Source organism: Sinocyclocheilus rhinocerous, unplaced genomic scaffold, assembly GCF_001515625.1.
Source record: "Sinocyclocheilus rhinocerous isolate Xijiao unplaced genomic scaffold, SAMN03320098_v1.1 scaffold785, whole genome shotgun sequence".
Lineage (NCBI taxonomy): Eukaryota > Metazoa > Chordata > Actinopteri > Cypriniformes > Cyprinidae > Sinocyclocheilus > Sinocyclocheilus rhinocerous.
In genome coordinates, this window is record NW_015660521.1 from 1,149,639 (window position 1) to 1,171,513 (window position 21,875).

The window sequence follows — 21,875 nt, forward strand, 5'->3', positions numbered from 1 at the left end:
GTTTATTAAATGTCACTCATTGAACACGTTTTAATGATCAACAAAAAATACTGCTAATACAAGACCTAAAATGGAACATGAGTCCATCATAATTCCCAAAATGTAGCAGAGCATACCAAATGTTAATAGTGTACAGTATATCTGCGTTCATAGCTTTCATAGCTGGTCAGAAAGGATGGGTTTGTAGGTTTGAGGGGATGTTAGGGAGGGCAGGATGTGTAAAGAAAGGAAAACGTCCTCTTGTCATCCTGGGGTGTTGTTATACTGCAAGACATGCTCAATTTCACGGTTAAATTATTTACACGGATGACTGGCAAGTGCCGTCAGCAGACAGGTGTAGTTTGAGAGGCCATCGGCAGCGGTTCCTGAGTTCCAAGAAGTTCACAGAAAGCAACGGAGGCCATGAACTGAGAATCTGTCATTCCCCAAAAGCAGTAGCTGTCGCACGTTCTCTCCTTTGGCGCAACAAAACCAATCTCAGTCCGTATCTTACATTTATCAGTTTCATACCCGTAAAGAACAACGTTTCTTTTAAAAATACCTGCGGAGAGCAAGAAAAACATGGCGGGATGAGGTGAGGTGATGTTTTTTATTGGCATTTTCTCTTTGTTTTGAATGTGCATGCTAGTACATCAGGACAACTGGATCATTGAAAGACCTCCTACGGTTTCCAGAGAGAACTGACCGTGAAACTCAATCTACATAGCACTGTTCTTCTTAAACAATTTCACCTCACAGAAATGCCTGCGGTTCTCTTTATTGAGCGAGAATGTGTCACAAACTTGATCAAAACACGTCAGTTTGGTTGGGCTGTGACAGCTGTTCTCTCTGTTGTAGTTTTGAGCTCCTCTGACGGTGGCGAATTGGTTTTCAGTAGGGGTTGGCATTGCAGTATATACTGTAAATTGGCCATTGAAACATGAATGAAGAATATAGCTGGCTGATATTGAAATGCTTTGCATTTTTTTAATAATCTGAAGTATTAGTTATCCTTTGATTCATAAAACTTTTTTTTTTAAATTCCTTCCAATGTAGATATAAAAGTGATTGTAAAACGTTTTGAAACAGAAATTAGTATTTTGATGTTGCTGTTTAAAGTGCAGACAATGCTCATCTTTGATAGGATAATCAATGTACAGTCACAACAAATATAAAGATACAAATAAACTTATGAAACTGATTTTCACATTCAAACACTGGGTTAGTTAACATGGATATCGCAGGATAAATACTAATACTAATACAAAGACTCATGAAACACATGTAAATGGGTAAAAGAACATTGCAAGTTGATTGTTTGGAAAGTTGACATATGCTCATTGTCAGTGCCATAAATGAAAAAAGAGAGAAATTAGTGAACTAAGTCTGCATAGATAAAAAAAATAAATAAAATACAAACAGAAAGAGAAGCAACATTAGGAATAGTTTACACCAAAATCAGTAAAACGAGTTACATTCGCATTCATGATGTTATACAACAGTAAATACATTTAGACTGTATTGTCAGATACTTTATTTTTGCTCCGCCAATGAAAACAAAGTCAAAACAGAATCGTTGCACACCTCTGAGCAACAAACAAATAGTGGTGTTTCTTCCTCAATGATTCATTATTTTGAATAAATCAGTAAATGATTCAGCGATTGACGTATAAATAATCACTCTTTCGTTCTGAATGAAACAACACATTTAAGAACAAATCAGGCAAGTAAATGATTCAATGGTTCACTCATAAAACAGCCTTTTGTTTAGTTTCCAAATGAATCTATGTTTTTCGAATGTAAATGAATCAATGATTCACTCATTAATTGCGACCTACTGGTGTAACAATGTAACATGCATAAAGAGTCGCTGAAGAATCCCCACTAAGGAGGTCGAGAACTAACTGTTGTATAAATATATGTCTTTTGATGTTCATTTAACACTTTTAAGAGCCTCAAAAACCAACCAAGCACTGGTGTTTTTGCCAGTCTGTTTGTTATAGGCCTAATATGCGTGCTTTAAATGCCCAAATGCAATTTGAATCTTGACCCCTTGCATTTTAGGGTAAACTATTCCTTTCAACATAAGATTTTGAGAACTTCACAGTTTACCTGAAACAAATGACATTAAATTAATACATGATCATATACTCATGGCAAACTAATGAGCTACTAAATAAGCTACTGATATGATCTGCAAAATGATCTGACTATTAAAACAGAATATTTGGTCTGTTCACAACAACAAAAAAAGCAGTTCAACCCAAGTTCAATTCTCAGATCTTCTCCAAGTTTACGCCTTAAAGCTCCGTCAATCCATTTCATTGTGATTTCAGGTGAATCTGACCTACTGTGCATAAGATAAAATCCAGCACTTTTCTATCCGGCAGTAACACCAAAGGGTTATTGTGTTTTCTGAGAGACGTTCAGCTTCTCCATTGATAAAACCCTCCACTGACTGACCTGTCAGAGTGAAAAATGCGCCTGTTGTGGCCCATCACTCTGAAAGCCACCACTGTGACACATATTCTCTTTGAGTATCCCTGGTGGTCAATAACGTATTTACTCGACATGTGGCAAAATCTAGTTACCTCCCAGATATTACAGCAGGGGCTGGACACACCAATAGCAACCTTGTCATGTTTAACTACGAGTTATTGATTAAGCACTGAACGAAAATAACATAGGACAAGCTGCCTCTCCGTCGGATGTCTGAAGAGTTAAAAGTCTTTATTTTTATGAAAAGCTACACGTTCTTGCTAAATTTCACAGCTACAGAAGTTTCTTTTTTTCTTTTTTTTTTAGACAACAACTATGTTTTTTTTCCCCATTAGCACATTTTTGACAATACCCGCAATGTTTTGTAATAATATTCAGAGATGTGAACAGTAGATCAAGAGAAAAACATCGGCCCATTGGGCGTTAGCACAAACACTACAAGATGATGGGAAAACGGGGTTTGAAAGATGGATAGAAACAGAAACATGAGAAAGAAGTTGTCGCCGGAAAGTTCTTGCGTTTCTGCATCGAGTGTCTCTAACACCTACAGCCACCTTTGAGCTCTTCTAGTTGGGTTTTCTAGTTCTCACTCATTTATTCTCCTCCTTGGTTGGCCTGATCTTCATCTCGGTGAACTTCAACGAGTACTGCCAACCCGTCCAGGATGACCACTCGATGCCGTCGGCATACGAGGTGTGTTGGCCGCGCAGGTACTGTCCGTTGAGGTTGGAGGTGTGGCAGTTGCGGTACCACCAGGCACCGTGGTAGAAGGACGCGCAGTTATTCTCAGAGTGGTCGTTGTCCTTGTCCTTAGTGGTGAATTTCATTCCGTTGTGTTTGAGCAGCGAGTCGCCTGCAGCGTTGGATCAATGCGTGATGGAAAGAAAGATTGAGAAAGACAGAGGATGGGTGGAAGAGTGAGCATGTGAGAGACAGGGACGGCGAGAAAAAGAGACAGAAACAAAAGAACAAGTGAGTCACTCAACCGCAACGTCTTTGTTTATCTGTGTCATGGAAAGTTTAGATTACTGCAGTAAAACAGTACACAGTTTTAACAAAGAGCAGAAGTTTTCTTCCAAAACATAGTGAGCTACCTTGCTCTACATCTTAAATCAAATGGAACCTCAAAAAAATAAAAATTAATAAGTGTAAAAAATACACAAATACTGGATAATTTTTCCTCCAAAAATTGATTGCTAAATATTTTTGTAACTTACATTAGGGCTAAAAACAACTAACCAATAAAATTGATAATAATCAAGTGAATAAAAGCAAGCAAGTTGTGTTGAACTTCACACCATTTTTTTATTTGTTATTTTACTTTCCACAAAAATATTCAGCAGCACAACTGTTTCAACATGAATAATAATTAGAAATGTTAAGCAGAAAATCATATTAGCATATTAGAATGATTTCTGAAGGATCATGTGACTCTGGAGACTGGAGTAATGATGCTGAAAAATAAGCTTGCCATTCCAGGAATAAATTCTGTTTTAATATATATTAAAATAGAAAAGAGTCATTTTAAATTATCCAAAATATTTCACAATTTTACTGTTTTTTACTGTCTATTTGATCAAATAAATCCTGTCTTTGTGAGCATAAAAGACTTAAACATAAAAAATCATAGTCACCTTATGACTATTACTCTTCACGCTTTACATGTTACCCTTGGGAGATATCAACAGGAAACACGGTGTTAGCTTTCACTGTTATGCTGATGATACTCAGTTTTGAATTACAGTGAATTTTTGCATGTACATAATATATAGCACAGCCTACATTAGTGGATTTACATTTGCTTGTTATAGCCTTCAATTCATAAAATCCAATTGCTTAAAATAGCAATGCTAAACCACTGCTTATAGGCTCATATATCGAGCACCAAAACATCAGTTGAAAATTTCACAATCACCTTAGTGTGTTTATATCTGCATACTGAGACTGCTAGCTCTGCTGAAGAGAGAGACAGAAACCAAAGAGAGGAGCATGTTAATGCGTTGCCACTAATGTGCCCTTATTAAGCTCTGTGATGTATGTTTCAGGGACATAATGTTGCAGTGTGCAGCTAGGCTAATCTAATCCCAGTTTCCTGCCTCCATACTGCCCGGCTCCGCTGGGCCCGGCCTTGCTGACAAGGTCAGCCTTTTATTGCCAGCCTTGCCATCCCTTCTCCTGTCCTTTTCCTCTGACTCTAATTCCACTCTGCTGCAACATGTATCGTGATAGCCATTTTATTGGGACAAAGGAGATCCAATTGATGCCGTTATGTCACATTGTAAAGTGTGTTACACATCATAAACTCCTATCGGTTGCCTCATAGATTCATCATTGTGGTCTAGCAGATAAACGAATCAGCAGAATAATGGTGGTATAAAATGACAACACCTGGACTGTGAAAGGAGCCAATGAACAGATGCAGAGACATTGCCTGCAGAAACATGACACATAAGCTGGCTTTACCTGGTTTTTAGCATGCCTAAGAAGGTCATTTATGGTCTTTGGCTGTCTCAAGCTGGTTTAAAAGGATAGTTCATCCAAAAAAAATGAACATTCTGTCATTATTCACTCATCCTCATGTTGTTCCAAACCTGTATGACTTTTTTGCCACACAAAAGTAGATATTTTGAAGAATGTTGGTATAACCAAACAGTTTTGGTTCCCGTTGACTTCCATTGTATTTTGTGTCCATGAAATAGAAGTCAGTGGAAACCAAAACTGTCTAATTTGGACATTATTTTTAGATCTTCACCCCCATGTTGTTCCAAACCTGTATGACTTTTAACCAAACTTGACTTGGTAACCAAACAGTTTTGATTTCCATTGACTTTAATTGCATTACTAACAATATTCAAAAGATTATTTTAAGTTCCACGGAAAAAAAGAAAGTAATTCAGGTTTGGAACAACACGAGGGTCAGTAAATAATGACAGAATTTACATTTTTGGGTGAATTAACCCTTTAAGACGAGCCTTAAGCTAGCTATTTACAGTCAGATGGTCAAAGCTGGTTTAGATAGTTAACTAACCATGAACCATGCTGGTCAAGCTCATTAGATCTAGTAGAACACCTTAGACCAGTAATATGTTCCAATAATATGTCTAACAAAACCAACCTGAACTCCTGAATCCAGTAAACTGTGGTCAGTTTAAACCAGGTTAGGTAAACTGGTTTAAGATGTCAATAACCATCAAATCAGACCAGTCTAATGAGCTTCGGAAACTAGCTAACCATCTGGTTTAAAGAGATCTGATAAAACATGCTGGACCAGTAATATGGTCTAAACTGGCTATGATAACCAACTTACACGTTAAGCTGGTACAATGTGGTCAGTTCAGACCAACTGGTTTAGCTAGTTGGCCAACTGAAAAATACCCCAAACCACTTGAAAACCAAAACAGACCAGCCTAATAATCTCTGGAAACTAGCTAACCAGCTCAGGCTGGTTTAAAATCATTCTTTCAGAAGGGGAAGCTGCTTGAAGGAAATCCTTTACTCTCTATATACAGTATGAACAAATCTCAACAAGCTGCCTCTGCAATAGTAGTATGTTGTAATATTCATAAAGTGTTACATTTCAAAGAATACCCAATCATACAAACGACGCTGGAAAAAATACTCATTTGCTAGAACTAGATGATTAATCATTGCAGTAAATTGCAGATTCTGTGCAAAACAGACTTCACAATTTGTGCACCTGAGGGGGTGTGTAGCGTGTGTCAGCATGAAGGTGCATCTCAGACTTTTATGAAATGTCTTGAGACAGACCCACTCAGGAGGGCGATACAAGTCATTAGCTATGTGCATGAATGCATAATCGCGTTAATGCCGAAAAACACTGCAACATCAGAGAGAAATTATACACTCCTCTACTTGGATAACCAAAATAATCAAACGCTCACATGCAATTTCGCTTCTTACTCTGGCCTCCCTAATGGTAGTAAAAACATTTCTGTGCGCTTGCAAAACTGTCATTAGCGCGCTTTGAAGTTGGTACTGTATTAGTACTCAAAGTGTTTACAGAGATCAGGGCATCATGGGTGTAAAAACTCATCTCAGGTAATTATATCTTCCCAGAGATCCCCGCTGTGGCTGAGCACTCTTTCTCTACACTATCGTAAAGGCCTTTCATTAAACAGAGCGGCATTAAAGACAGCATGCTTGTGCGCTGAAAACAGCTATGATATAAAAATTCTAGCATGCAAGAAAAGGGTGTGTGAGGCACTCTTTAACACCAAAAGATTTTCTTTTATTATCTCAGTTGCAAAAAAACACCAGAGTAATGCATGAAAAACAGAGGATTCTGGGGTACGGCTCATCAAAATCTCCACAGGGATGCACTGTCGTATTGAAATAATGTCATATCAAATTGGTACTTCAGCATCAACACACAATTGCTAAAACACTTTCCGACAGCAGCTCTGCACAGTTTTAGACGTCTGCTGAAGAAGTCACTTGGATGGTTTAGTTTAGTACTAATGGCCCGCATGAATGAGATTCTCTGTGGTTTTGATGCCACATAAATTGGCATATTTTTCAAAACTTTTTTTTTCAAAATTATGTGATGAAATCTATCTATCTATCTATCTATCTATCTATCTGTCTGTCTATCTATCTATCTAACTAGTAACTTTATGGAGGAACTTATTGCCAGTTATTTTTATAGTATAGTAACACTAGATATTATATATACAGTGGAGGCCAAAATTATTAGAACACCTGACAGATCTGAAAATATAGATTTTTTTTTTTGCCTCCAAAACATGATTTCATTTGCATTCACATAATGTTCATGAAGCATGCAGATGGTTACTTTAAACACAACAAATATCTGATGAAGTGAGTTGTACTGTTTTTATGTACTTTTAACTTTAATATTTGGTATGTCCACCTTTTGCAGCAATTACAGCAGCACATCTCTCTGGCATAGTGTCAATATATTTCCTGAGAACTTCAACACTAATGTTATCCAATGCCTTCTGCAACTCAAGGCCTATAAATCTTCATGCTTTTCTTTTTCAAGATATTTCTATACAACACTTACAGTAACTTGCATCTTAAACACAATATTGATAGTTATTTTGTTGTAGTATTATAGTAATATATAGTGAAAACATGTTCTAGATGGTTAACTGAACTTTGCTGGTCAAGCTAGTTAGAGCTGGTAGAATACCTTGGACCAGTAAAGTCTAGTAAATTTAGTAACTTATCAAGTTCCAAAAACCAACTTGGACACTTTAAGCTGGTACAATGTAAGTTTAAACCAGATTAAACTGGTTTAGCTTGTCTGATCAGTTGAAAGGTTTCTTACTCCATTGCTAATATCAGATAAATGGATACTTTGTGTTCAGAGAAAGTGCATCAGATAAAGCGAGAATATATAAAAATTCTGCTGTTTGTTGAATTTTAAGTTGCCTGCCACATTCAATTGTTTTAATCTGATTTTATGGCCACAATGTGCCTTTTACCATTGACATTGTGACAGAATTTTTTCTTTCGAACTTCTGTGACGGTTGGACTCTGAGCCTCCTCAGATTTGCTTTTTGTCTGACAAACCGTTATTAAAGTTGTCAAGGACATCTCACAATGTTGCCCTCTAGGAGCCACGGTTTGCGAATTTGTGTTTTTTCCTTTTGTTTTTCAGCTGCTGTTTTGTTCCACACTGCTGCTTGCTCTTGAAAAAATGACTGTTTGATTTAATTGTGCTAAAACATTCAATCTATGTTGATCTCTTACAGCATTTTATTCAAAACCAAGTTTCATACTTGAGCAAGCACAGCTCAGACGGAACATCAAAATGTGATTTAATGCTTACTGTCAGTCCAACCTACCATTCATGTACACATTAATGCTTTAAACGACCACGCGTGCATTTTAATCCAGACAGCGGCGTAAAAGTCCAAACAGGACGTAATTGATAAGATTGGGAATCAATGTGGCATGACTCCTCCAGCGGGGGATGTTTAAGACAGCCTCGCTAATTAGACGCGTGGAAGCAGTATTCTCCTCTTGATTTATGTTAATAGGAATGTTTGTTTACGTCTCACATAATAAGCCGAGTGCCTGCTTTATTGGAATGCCATAGATATATTCTACGGCTTCATTATCCCTGCCCTTTCCGGCACACGGTGAAGGTCACGCCCGCGTCCAGCCCCAGCGATGAGGGCAGTGCTCGGGGAAAAATACCTGAGAATAATAGAGTGCGGGACCCAATTAATGTTAAAAAGAGGCCCCGGCGACAGCGGCGGTGAAGCAGTGAGAATTGCTCATCACTTTGCCTCGGTGCAGGCGATAACCTGCGGCCCCCGTTGCTTTGCGTGCCGCAGGAATATATCTGAACACCGCTGAAAACAGGGCAGGAAATTAGTCTTGTGATTCTCATGATAGTTTCTATTCTGGGCTGATCTTCTTTGTTTTGCTGGGTGCAATTCAGGCCGCTAAGTTTGGATTTCCTCTCTGTGCTTAACATGGGCTTGTTTTCAACACAAAAACTTTGCTAACACACACAGAGACACATTTATTTTTTAGAGACACATACACACACACACACATACACAAATATGTGTGTGTGTTTCTATATATATATATATATATATATACGTATATATACGTGTATGCACAAAATTCTTTGGACTAATCCTATTACATTTGGAAAATAAAACAGCTTAAAGTGTGTGAAACATAATGTTCTCAGTGCCACTGCTCTCTACAAGGCAGCCCAAACAACGTAACAGGCAATGTGCTGTCTGCCCAGTGGCGTAGCGGACAGGCACGCAGGGCACGCACTGCGAAAGGCCCCGCGATAACCCCCCCTTGCTGAGTTGCTTTGAAAGATGATGATCTTGTATCAACGATAGCCAGAGATATTGTCAAAAACATCAATTATTGGCAATATTAAGAGGATTTGGCATTTCCAATTAATGTAGGCCTGTTACATTCTTATTTTTATTAGGCCTATTATTATTATGGAGCTACTTTTATTATTAAATTAAAATTACAACTAATTTGTCCCGCAATAATTACCGCACAACTGACGCGCTGCGAGGATAACAAATGATTAGGCTATTTACTCCTCAATTAAAATGTAAAAAAAAAAGGTCTTTTAAAACAGGTCTATTATACAATGAATTATAGGCCTACAATTAAAATATTAACACTGCAGTCAATAAAAATCAATGAAATAAAAAGCTTTTATTTCAAGCACCAACATTCAAAAGCAACCAGTTTAACACGAAATATGTTTCTTCTCATTTTTTTCCCACTATGTACAGGCCAAAAGAGAAATATTAAGGGAATAAATTAAAACAGTTAGCTATACCGTTATCAGCATAGAGATTCGTCTTTCGTCGTCTCTGAGAGAATATGCGGCGTCAGATGTCGAAAGCTCCAATATTACTCCGTCATTCCGTTTTTACTTTCACTTTTTTTCATTGGCTCATTGGCAATTCATTGGCTCGCCTTCATGGTTTAGAACAGAAATATTTCCAACATTGCGACCAATTCCAATACTATAACCAATATAAGTAACCAATATTGATTATATATATATATACAGTGGGTACGGAAAGTATTCAGACCCCCTTAAATTTTTCACTCTTTGTTATATTGCAGCCATTTGCTAAAATCATTTAAGTTAATTTTTTTTTCATCAATATTCATCGTATCGATATCCAACACTTCTGTCAAATATCTCCCTTTGGGTTCCACAGAATAATAAATAATAAAAAAAAATTACAGTTTTTTTTTTTGTTTGTTTGCTTGTTTTTTCGTTTGTTTGTTTGCCAGTGAAATAACCAATACATATTTCTTATACTCAGAAATTAATTTTGATCATAAATTTGTAATTTTGTTACTTTTTTATGTTAATTTTTCTTTTGCTTTACCGAGACTGCTGATATTTCAGATTTATGTCCCTAAAAGGGAAAAAAAGCATTTTTGTAATGAAACTGGACACAATAAATGCCAGTTAAATTGTCTCTTATGGTCTAAAGTGGGCGTTCTTGGCCAGAACAATCTGTCAAAAGTCTGTCTAGACGAGACTACATATCAGCCGAAGAGCTTTTACCGGCGTTTACCTGAGGCTCCCCATTAAACCTGACATGAACTTTGGCTCCAGACATCAATGCAGGTCTACGATTGAACTGCTGATGTGCAGGATGTCTTAAAAATACAGAGCTTTAAAAGCAGGACACTATGACCTATGGCTTTCTTCGAGACCTCTGCCTTTGCAATAAATGTAATAGTTTCTGGCTCCACAATGAAGGTAAGCACAGGAACTCTTAGTAAAAAGCAGAATAATGTGTGTAGCATACCTGCTGTGCCGGAGTAGTCCGCAACGCTCAGTGGGTAGCCATCCTCGTCGGGGTCAACGGAGAACAAACCCACTCCAAAAGAGCCATACTTCGCAAAGGAGGTACTGTTCTCGAAGTCCTCCATGTCAATCCTCAGCTCGTAGTTGGCTTGAATGGTAAGTGCATGGATTCGTTTCATGCCTGAAAAAGAGATTTAGATGAAGTTAATGGAAAAATGTGCAGATTAGATTTATTTGAATATACAGAAGGCTGAAAGAGTGTTTGGGTAACCAGCTTCTGCTACAGACATTAATGAAACCTCAAATCATGTGACTTGTTGAGGAGAGGTGTGCCAACAACATGCTAAAAACCAGTCAAAACACTTTAGCAATCACATAGCTACACATTTGCAACCACTCAGAACGCCCATGGCAAGTTTTGCATAGGAACTTTCCTAAAAATAAAATGAAATGAAATAATAAAGTGTATTAAAAATTAACTGTAGACTATAAATATTTTTTAAAACATTATAAATTGTGCATTTATTATTATGAACATTTATGCAAATATGAGTTACTATCAGTTTGCAAGTACACCCCATGAGACATTTGCCTTTTTAATATATGTGGGCATATTAATACTAGAAAATGTATTTAGACAGTAATGATGGATGTGTGTGAGTGTGTGTGCGCGCGCGCGTGTGTGTGTGTGTGTGTGTGTGTGTGTTCAATGATGTTCTTTGGAAAAAAAATTAGCACACCCCTTTTCCCAACACTTTGATAATACTTAAATATTTTATTTACTTTACTTAAAAAAGTAAAAAGTTTACTAAAGTAAAAGTAAAGTAAAGTAAAAGTATTTTATTTCATTTTTATTTTATTTTTTCTTTATGTTATACAAGTTTACCAATTTGTTTTTCAATTTGAAAAGAAATCAGTACAAAAACAGAAAGGGTACTGGTAACTTTCTGCCTGTTAAGTTTACAGACATTTTCTATAAATCTAAAACACACAATTCAATGTGTAATCCATAATATTGGAAAAACACCTGTGAAAAATCAATAAGAAAAATATGCTGAAATATCGGTACAATACAATTCCCCTTCAGGAACTCGAGCTGCGTCGAGATCGCTTTGGGGAACGCCCTTGCGTGACCGCGTTCTGAAGCACGTGTCAAATCCGTCCAATGGAACAGCGAGACGTCACGAGCAGGGTGACGTAAGCACCAGAAAGCATAAAAGCGCATCCGGCCGGCCGCAAACCAGCTTCTGCTCTTCAGTAGCGCTCTGTGTATGTGTCTGTCTATTTACTGTTGTCTGTCCGCACAAGCACTCATATATATATATAAAACAATGAGAAAGTCTATGGCGAGCGAACGGCATTACAAACGCTGTGTTTCTCCCTGCCCACGATATCTGGCGGCGGGGGATACACACGATTTGTGTGTCGTTTGTTTAGGAGCGGAGCATGCACGGTCAGCTTTCGAGCAGCTGCACCGCGTAAACATAAAACCATGTCTGCATTTGTGATCGGAGAAATGACAAACAACAAGCGCTACTCTACACTGCCCAAAACTCAATATAAAAAAAAAAGGCGTTTTAGGAGGGCGTGGACGAGTCTTTAGTCTTTGCAACTTTAGTAACACTCCAAAGAGAAAGGAAAACTTTCATATGCATCATATGACCCCTTTAACACTGGGCCTTTTTTTACAGACTCTTCTTGGAGTGTTGAGGGCTCTTAAAAGTGTGAAACTAACTTATTTGTCCTTATATATTTTCCCTGTCTGTTGCCTTTACAACTCAGAATAGTCTTGATAATAGTGAAACCATCAGCCAATCAGAATTTTTCCCTCAAACTTGTACTTTAAATTTATTATCTAACACCTGCGACTGGGCTTTTGATTTCAAACTTCTTTGTCTAACATGAAAAGAACTAGCAGTGAACTTTAAGATTCCACAACAACATTCATATCAAAGTTTTATGGGAACCAGTGCAACAGTGTGCTTCTTAAAGCACAAGGTGCACAACTTCTCTCTCCGTGGGGCGGGCCTGCTAGAGACATAACGTTTCTTTCTTAGCTTAGATGGGCTTAAAGGACTCTGGTCTACATCCTGGGATCAATATCTCAACGGGAGACCCAGATTCTAGTAAGTTCTGCTCTTAATATTCCACCCAGTTTTCAGAGAGAGGAGGAGAGGCTCTTGACAGGAAACTAATGTGCTTGCCTACAAATGAATTCCCTTTGTAGCCCATTCGCTGGCATGTGCATTGCACCCCCAGGACAGAAAATCAATACAGCAGAGTTTTGCTAGGTCTAATCGTAGCTTGCTGCTGGTCTTCAGCTGTTGTGAACCGCAGCGCATGTTTGGGTAGGGTGTTAGGTGAATAAACTTTAGCTGCATGTGGCCATATTTGCTAAACAGAATGTGTTGCTTAAAAAGCATCATACTGTGCCTAACAGATGTTCAACAGCCATTAGATATCTCCTGAAAAAAGGGCTATGGGTTATAACAATTATTAACATTAGCACTGACACTGAGATATTGTTTTAAAGTCCACGTGAAGCCATTCAAACCCATTTCATTTGCATAAACTGCAGAATTTCAGAATGAAACATTCGTAGGACTTGATTTTATCAATCAGGAATTGATTAGACAATGAAAAGTTGCTGTTATGTTTTAAAAGAGGAATTCATGATGAAGACCCGGAATTAATAAAAGATAAATAAATAAATAAAAATAAAACAAAACAAAACAAAATAAATTAAAATAAATTAAAAATAAAGTAAGTCTATTAAAGTGTATTTAATAAGTGTATTAAAAATTAATGGTAGACTATAAATAATTAAAAACATTAAAAAAATTGTGCATTTATTATTATTATGAACATTTATGCAAATATTAGTTATGCATGTTGCTTTAGTATTTTTATGTATAATATTCATTAATATTTTAAATGATCTTTTCAGTTTTCATTTTAATTTTAGTTTAAACATTCACACATTTGTTATGTGATTTTGTCATTTTTATTAGCTTTTGATTTTTTAAAAATATATTTTATTATTATATCAGCTTTTATTTATTTTTATTTCAATTTTAGTTTCAGTTATTTTAGTACTTCAACTTAGACTTATACATATATGTATGCACCATACGGAAAAACCTATTGGGAAACCTGACCAACAGATTACACCAACAGGTACTTGTATGACATTGCATTTCAAATGGTCTCCCCTTTGCATATTGCTATAACAGCTTCCATTGTTCTGGGAAGACTTTCCACAAGATTTTGAAGTGTTTCTATGAGCATTTGTGAGGTCTGACTCGCAATCTTCATTCCAGTTTATCCCAAAGGTGTTTGATGGAGTTAAGGTCAGGGCTCTGAGTGAGTCAGTCAAGTTTATTCACACCAAACTCATCCAAACTTGTCTTTACACAGAAGCCAAACATAGAAGCGTGATTCATCACCCCACAGAACAGGTTTCCACTGCTCCAGAGTCCAGTGGCGGCATGCTTTACACCACGCCATCCAATGCCTGGAGTTGTACTTGGTGATTTAAGGGTTGCATGCAACTGAAATCCATTTCATGAAGCTCTTGCTGCACAGTTTTGTGTCGATACTGTATTAATGCCAGTGGAAGTTTGGAAATCTCAGCAATAGAATCAGCAGAGCATTGGTCTTTTGCTTCATGACTGAGTTGCTGCTGTATCTAAATGCTTCCACTTACAATTGACTGTGGAATATCTAGCAGGGACGAAGTTTCACAAACTGACTATCACAGTAGCATGTCTGAATTCATTGAACTCTTCAGACTCACTGAACTCTTCTTCGATCCATTTTTCCCCCCACAAATGTTTGTAAATGCAGACTGCATGGCTAGATGCTTGATTTTATACAGGAGGTGTGTCCCAATACTTTTGTCCGTAGCTATACATATATATATATATATATATTAGGGGTGTAACGGTACACGGGTCTTTCGGTTCGGTCCTCTTTCGGTCTGAGAATCTAAAGTTATAAGATAGCCCGGGTGAGAAGCAGCAGTCTATCTGCCTGCCTCCAGTCCTGCAGAATAGACTAACATTTGTTCAAATGATATTGGCATAATGACAGAGATGGTTATGATGGCTGTGAATGGAGCGGGACTGGTGTGGTGCCGTTCCAGCGGCAGCCGAGCGCAACATCAGGCTCTATTAAGCACCAACACCCTTCTAATGGTCTCAGCGCTGACTAAACGGATAGGCCATTTGCACTCGAAGGTCATTTCTGTTTCGACCCAGGGACTCAGAAATGTTACACAGAGGTGTGATATATCTGAACAGTCGTGTTAAAGACAGAAGGCTGGCTGTGCTGTTTTTCATATAAAAGCTAATGTGCGTATGATTATCTTCACCTGGTCGGGGCTTCAAACGGCTCCAGATAACCTGATATGAGACCCATCTTCTTGATGCATGATATGATCAGGAACTGACTATACTTTGATAAACCCACTGTTTTTTCCCAACAAGCTTGCAGCGTGACCTGTTTTATGGCAACCACTGTGATATATAAATGATTATTATGTTTTTTTCTTCATATAGTAGCATATGTATATACTATGAAAATACACTGTTACAAAATATATATGTATGCATGATTATATACATATATACATATAATACAAAATTAATTAAATATATATTAGAACCCAAGTTTGGGAAACCTTGAAATAATGTAATGCTTAATTCACATTATGTTGTTAATAACAACGAATGGAACATATTTTTTCTTTGAATTTTAATGTCAATATGGTGCAATATTATCCTATTTAAATCAATGTAATAAATGAGTTAGGTTAAACGTAATCAAAAAGTAGTCTGATTATATTACCTAAAATGTGTAATGTAATGGATTATGTTACTAATTACAATTTTTGTCATGTATTTTGGAATTAGTAACAGACTACAATTTGTAAGTAATCTACCCAGCTCTGTATATATATATACAGAGCTGGGTAGATTACTTACAAATTGTAATCCTCTCCCTCTCTCTCTATATATATATATCTCACACAATACATTTTGGTTCTGTGTTAAGTTGCCACTAGATGTCCAATATAAAATCTGTTTCCTGAAGAAACCCATTGAGAATGACTGCTGTAAATCATATGTATGGAGTTGGATATGGAGGCAATATCATCTCAGGGTGACTTCATATAGCTGCCAGTGTTGTTGACACAAAGCCAGTTTGATCTGTTTTTGGGAAGCATTGATCACCCCCGAAACTGCCGTCTGAAAGCCCTGCGGGGAGGAGCTCACTCCACAGCGGAGCTGACATTCGTCTGAGTCCACACAACAAAATCAAACACAAGCCCCTCGACCTTTCATCATTTAATTTCCACGGCTTTGATGGGCCAACAATGTTGTTTAAGCACCAAAAATCTACTATATTGTGATGAAATAGCTTTTTTAAATTGTTGAATTGTGAACGGAACAACAGTTCTCTTGCATTTACAAAAAGTCCCTGGAGGAAAACTATGTTTTTCATGTGAAAGAAAAAATAAACAAGGCTACTTTCATTTAAATGTTTCCTAGCATCCTAGTAGATATACTGTATGTGTGGAGCCACAAAAACAACCTAGGGCCTTTACACACAATTAAAGCAAAAATTTTAATTCTTTCCACACAAATTACCAAAAAGAGGTTAGAATGACAAAAAAAATTAAAAGCATTCGAATAATTAAGCATCTCAAAAGCTGAACTTGTCACACGTTCATCAGTTTACAACATAATTAATTTTTTTTCGTATTGTCTATAAAACACAGCTTAGTATTTTTTGCTGAAAGGAGTCAAAATGTCTTTTGGCTATTAGAATGAAAATGTACATATCTTCAGGCACAAAGTTTAACATGTTCTGACATCAAACAGAAATCTTTGAAATGTAAGTACCGTAGTTATGTTTAAACTGTGGGTTTCCTCTAAATTTACATAACTATATTCAGGCCTTTAATTAAATCTCAAGAGACTCACTCAACCCAAGTAACAATAATTTCTTAGAGATATATCAAACAGCGAACATGTTGCCCTGAATTAGTACGAAGTACTTAGGTGTAGAAGGTAGTAATTAATCAATTGTTCTGTGAAAGCTACTTTAAAGTGCCGTTTAACTTTGAAAGGCTTCATGTCGGGCTTGAATGACTAAATGAAACAGTCAGAATTAAAGAGTTAGTTCACCCAAAAATGAAAATCCTGTCATCATTTACTCACTCTCATGTCATTTTAAACCTGTATAACTTTCTTTCTTCAGTGAAATACAAAAGAAGACATTAGACAGAATTCCCAAGCTTCAATTTTCCATACAAGAATCTATCTATCTATCTATCTATCCATCCATCCAGGACTATGAACTCTGAAACATCAAGGCTTTTAAAACTTTTTAAACTTACATTCCAACTTTGCTTTTCTAAAGAAAACTTACAATTACATTAATTTCTTGGAATTTCAAGTCATTTTAATTCTACTTCCTTACATTTAAATTCCAACTCTGCACCTGTTTGAATGGAATTGGAATTAAAAAGGCATTCTCAATTGAGTTCTGTATAGTTCATGACCTTCTTTGCATCTAAACAGTAAAATTACTTGTTGATTCACTGATGGTCTTCTGGGCTTCTTAATTCCACATTTCAATTCTTCTGAGGCCTCTCTAAAGGAAGCGCAATTGGTGGACGTGAGGCAATAGTGAAAACGGAGGCCCTCATGCTGAGCCGTGCCAGCGGAGTAGAGATTTCTTTCTGACAGGCCAAAAGCTGCGCTCATTTTCTCCCCATGCAACCGTCCTCTACTATTAATTTTTAATCAAGCTGCTCCATCTGCGTTTTTCTGCGGCTTTGCTGCTCGCCACAATCGTTCTATGAGACACGTCTTGCATGGCTGTTCCCTGCGCCCTGTCAGACAAAAGCGACACATTCGAGAAATGAAGCAGAGAGATTGGAGTTCAGGGCAGGGGTTTCCACTCTCACAAACACACAAATTCGCACATGTGATTGCTGAGGTCGCGGCATACAGGGCTTTGAACACCTGCCAGCAGAGTGACACAGCATCCGGCACTTCTTCAGTTCTCCGCAGGATGAATCATCGCACCTAACGTGCCCGTCCCTTCCCTGCGAGCCACATCAAAGCTGTTTACAGGTGGGCGCTGTCGACCGCACCGATATCGATTTTGCTAATTTTCCAAAGCCTGTCTGCAAGTCTCTGTGAAATCCATTTTTGGGCCTTGAGCTCAATTATATGCAAATCAAGAAAAAGGGATTTAATTACGCCTGATGCAGCTCTTGTTTACATATTCAGAATGGAGAAAGTGTCTCTTGTCATCCGCAGGAACCTCCAGAGGGATTCTGGAGGAATATGCAACGACCCTTCCACTGTCAGACGCCAGATCACAGCATTAAATAAGAGACTCAATAAGGTACCGGAGCGCAGTGCTTTGGAAACAGCTGAGATAAAATGGACAAGGTGTAAAACCTAGAGCAAAACAGCTGTTCATATGCTATTGAAAACATATCTGTAAGTACACTTCACATCAATGCAGTTGTTTCAGCGCAATTAAAAAGAGCATATGGAGACCTGCCTCCAGAGACTGGAACGAACACAGTGTTTCTGGCAACTTGCTGAACACATAGAAGCTACAGAACAGGGAGACCTGCTTTATATCATTGGCCATTCATACATTCCTGACCAATCCGATTAAAGACGCTGATAATGAGCTCTGCACCATTAAAGAAAGGTAATTATCTATGACTACTGCTAATGTGATACACCATTGTGCATTTAATTTCACTGATTTCTCATTACGCAAGTGTTCTTTAAAATGTCTATTCTGTACCTTTAATAAAATGTAAACTTTTTATTATGACTTTATTTTTAAGGGATTATTTTTCTTTAATTCGTTTTATACAACAGCTAATTAACCAAGACATTGATATTAAGTAACCCATCTTTAAGAAACAATATCGCCAGTTATTTTGTCCATTTTTGCTCTGCAAACATAAATAGTTCCAGACAAAATTCATAGTGGCATTCCTAAATAATTTAGTGTTATTTGACTGATTTGCTGTGTTTGAACAAATCGGCTCTGTAAATGATTCTCTGATCTCTGATTCACTCACTCATTAGTTTTGTTCCAGAATGGATCAGTGTTGTTTTTTTAACAAACCGGCTGTGTGAATGATTCACTGACTCACTCATAAAGACATGCACTTGTTTTGTTCCAGAATGAATCAGTGTTTTTGAATGAATTGTTTGAGTAAATGATTGAGTGAGTGAAAGTCAATTGGCCTTTCTTGAACAAATCCTTTGAGTAAATGATTTTGCTGGCATTACTAACATGCAACAATCCATGTAAATATATTCAAACCACCTCTGTGAGTCTGTGTAAACAATATATTTTTTATTTAATAGATGTGGCTTCTACAGTATATAGCAGTGTTTCCCAACCTTTTTTTAGTCGCGGCACCCTTTGGAAATTTTAACAAACTTGTGGCACCCTACAAAATTAATTTTGTCACAATATTTGAATTTCTAACTTCGATATGATAATTTGAAAAGTATAGATATTCAGTACAACAGGGAAGAACTGCAGAATATAATGCCATACAGATATTTTTAATATTATTAAAAAAAATGTGTCCATCAATGGTGGCAATCAGAAGGCTAATTTCTGATGAAGAGACCAATTTATATGACAGACTTTAATGTGGGCTCTTATTCATATGTAAACATTGTGAGATAGCTATAATGGTAATTAAACAAAGTGTTGCTCAGTCAGTGTATTTTTGATTTTACAGTGGGGTAATTTTGTTGCAGTAGCACGAGATAGCTTGATTTCAAACTTTGAATTGAATAAAAAATGACAAGAAAGCAGTCAGTAATAAAATAAGAACAAATAAACAAATTAATAATGATAGCACAAATAAAAAATAACGACAGGCCTTCGAATTAAATAAATTGCTTTTTAGTTTTTCAGGTAGGGTTAAGATATTTAACTTTTTTTTTTTTTACCAATTATCCAAATAATGTTTAGTCCTAGAAAGCTATTATTATCAGAACACGCGAGCATAACATAGCGGTTAGCAGATCAATGAATGAGAGGGCAGCATTACCAGAGTTGCCCATATACCACACCATGTTACAACACAGTAGGGCTATTGCAGACAGAAACAATACTGAACTACATCGATGTTTCCTGTCGGCTCAATGTTTGAGTGGACTTTGCTGTTCGCCGGAATTTCGGTGCATCTCTAATTATTGGCGACATCAGAAATGGATATTATATAATAGATGCTTTTTTGAACATTTTAGCAATTTAAAAATATTAAAAAAGGATTTTTTACACGGCACCCCTGCTCTCGACAGACGGCACCCTGGTTGGGAAACACTGGTATATAGCATATGTCACGAATCCTGTCCGTGGTTTTCCATCCGCTCGCCACCAGAGGTCGCCTTCTGATTATATTGACTCTCACACTACACAGACTGGTACACGTCACCCTGGACTACATTTCCCATGTTCCATTTCACTAATCACACTCTCACCTGTAGCCAATCACACACACAATAAATACGAGGCTCTAACCACAGTTTTAGCCGAGTATTGTAAGCACATATTGCTACCCTGATAGCTACTTTACGGAGCCTGCTCTAGTTTACTTAGTCTAGTCATAGTCTTGCCTTGCCTGCTTTTCTGTGTTCAGACTCTTGCCTGTGTATTTTGGATTACCCTTTCGTCTTGCCGTTCGGACTCTGTTTGCCCCTGCCTGGACTATTGCCGTGCACCTGGATTATCTCTCTTTGTCTTGCCCTGTTGGATTACGTTCGTCATCGATTGACCCACGCCTGTTTACTGGACTGCTCTTTTGTTTTGCCCTCGATACACCTGTGTGCCATTGTCTGACCGTCTTTAAATAAAGCTTTGCAAATGGATCTGCACGCCTCTCGACCTGTTCACTCCATAACAGTATAGCTCTATAAAAAGCAAATCTAATAATCATATAACTGGCTCATAATGCTGTAAAGCTGTAAATCTATGCATATGCACATACAACAGCTTGCTTCATAAGGACTTTGGTTTGGACTTGAATCTGTGTCTCCAGCTTGAGCACAAGAGCTCAACGTCAGGAGCACACATACTGAACCAGCACCATGAATTTGAAATTAATTCATTCTAATTTAATATGTGCCAACAGAGCATGTTTGAACTGGCACTGACAAAAATGAAGCTGAACAAGACTGTCGTCGGATCCAGCGCGATTCACATCCTTTATTCATGGGGGGACTGTCACAACAAATAACATTTCACGTGTCACTAAGGTAAAAACTTAATTTGTGTGTTGGGATACAGTGGCGCACACAAGCAGCCATCTCACTCGTCTATACATAGGGAAAATTAAATAAATCAGAATGTCTTAAATAATGCATTCGGACTCCAAGAGTCTTTATAGCGGAGAACAGAACAGCAGTTCGACTTTTCTCCTGGATTTTACGGCTGGTCACACAAAGGCTCAGTTTTGAAGGGATACACTCAAAAATTAAAATTTGGTCATCATTTGCACACTCATGTCATTCAAAACCTGTTTGATTTGCTTTTTCTATGAAACACAAAAAGGAGAAATGTTGGGGTATGAGGATTGGAAACCTTGCTAAATTTAAAGGGATAGAAAATTCTGTCATCATTTACTCATCCTCAAGTTGTTCTAAATCTGTAGTTTATTTCTTCTGTTGAGCACAAAGAAGATTATTTGAAGAATGTTGGTAACCAAATAGTTGACAGTAGCCATTGAGTTTGATAGCATGGAAAAAAAAAACACTTTGTCAATGTCAATGGCTACCATTTGGTTACCACCATTCTTCAAAATATCTTCTTTTGTGTTTTGGAGAAAAGATATAAACTCATGCAGGTTTAAACAAGTCGAGGGTGAATAAATGATGACAGAATTTTCACTTTTGGGTAAACTATCCCTTCATATTCATTAATCATCTTCCAAGTGAGATTATAATTCAAAGAACCAGTTTATTGATTCAATGAGTTAAATGGTCTGATTCATGAACATGAAAACATTCTGTTTTCTGATTCA

General features: G+C 37.2%; 1 protein-coding gene across 2 annotated transcripts in view; it reads right to left on the minus strand.

Moving 5' to 3' along the window:
- The window catches only part of fibcd1a (fibrinogen C domain containing 1a), a 126,699-nt gene continuing 104,824 nt past the window's right edge, over positions 1 to 21,875 (minus strand). For both annotated transcript variants that reach the window (XM_016534551.1, XM_016534552.1), the window contains 2 exons: positions 10,791 to 10,970; positions 1 to 3,331 (listed from right to left, as the gene is read on the minus strand). In XM_016534551.1, coding sequence (XP_016390037.1) covers positions 3,069 to 3,331; positions 10,791 to 10,970 — 443 coding nt within the window. In that variant the 3' untranslated portion in view covers positions 1 to 3,068. The remainder of the gene's footprint in view (positions 3,332 to 10,790; positions 10,971 to 21,875) is intronic.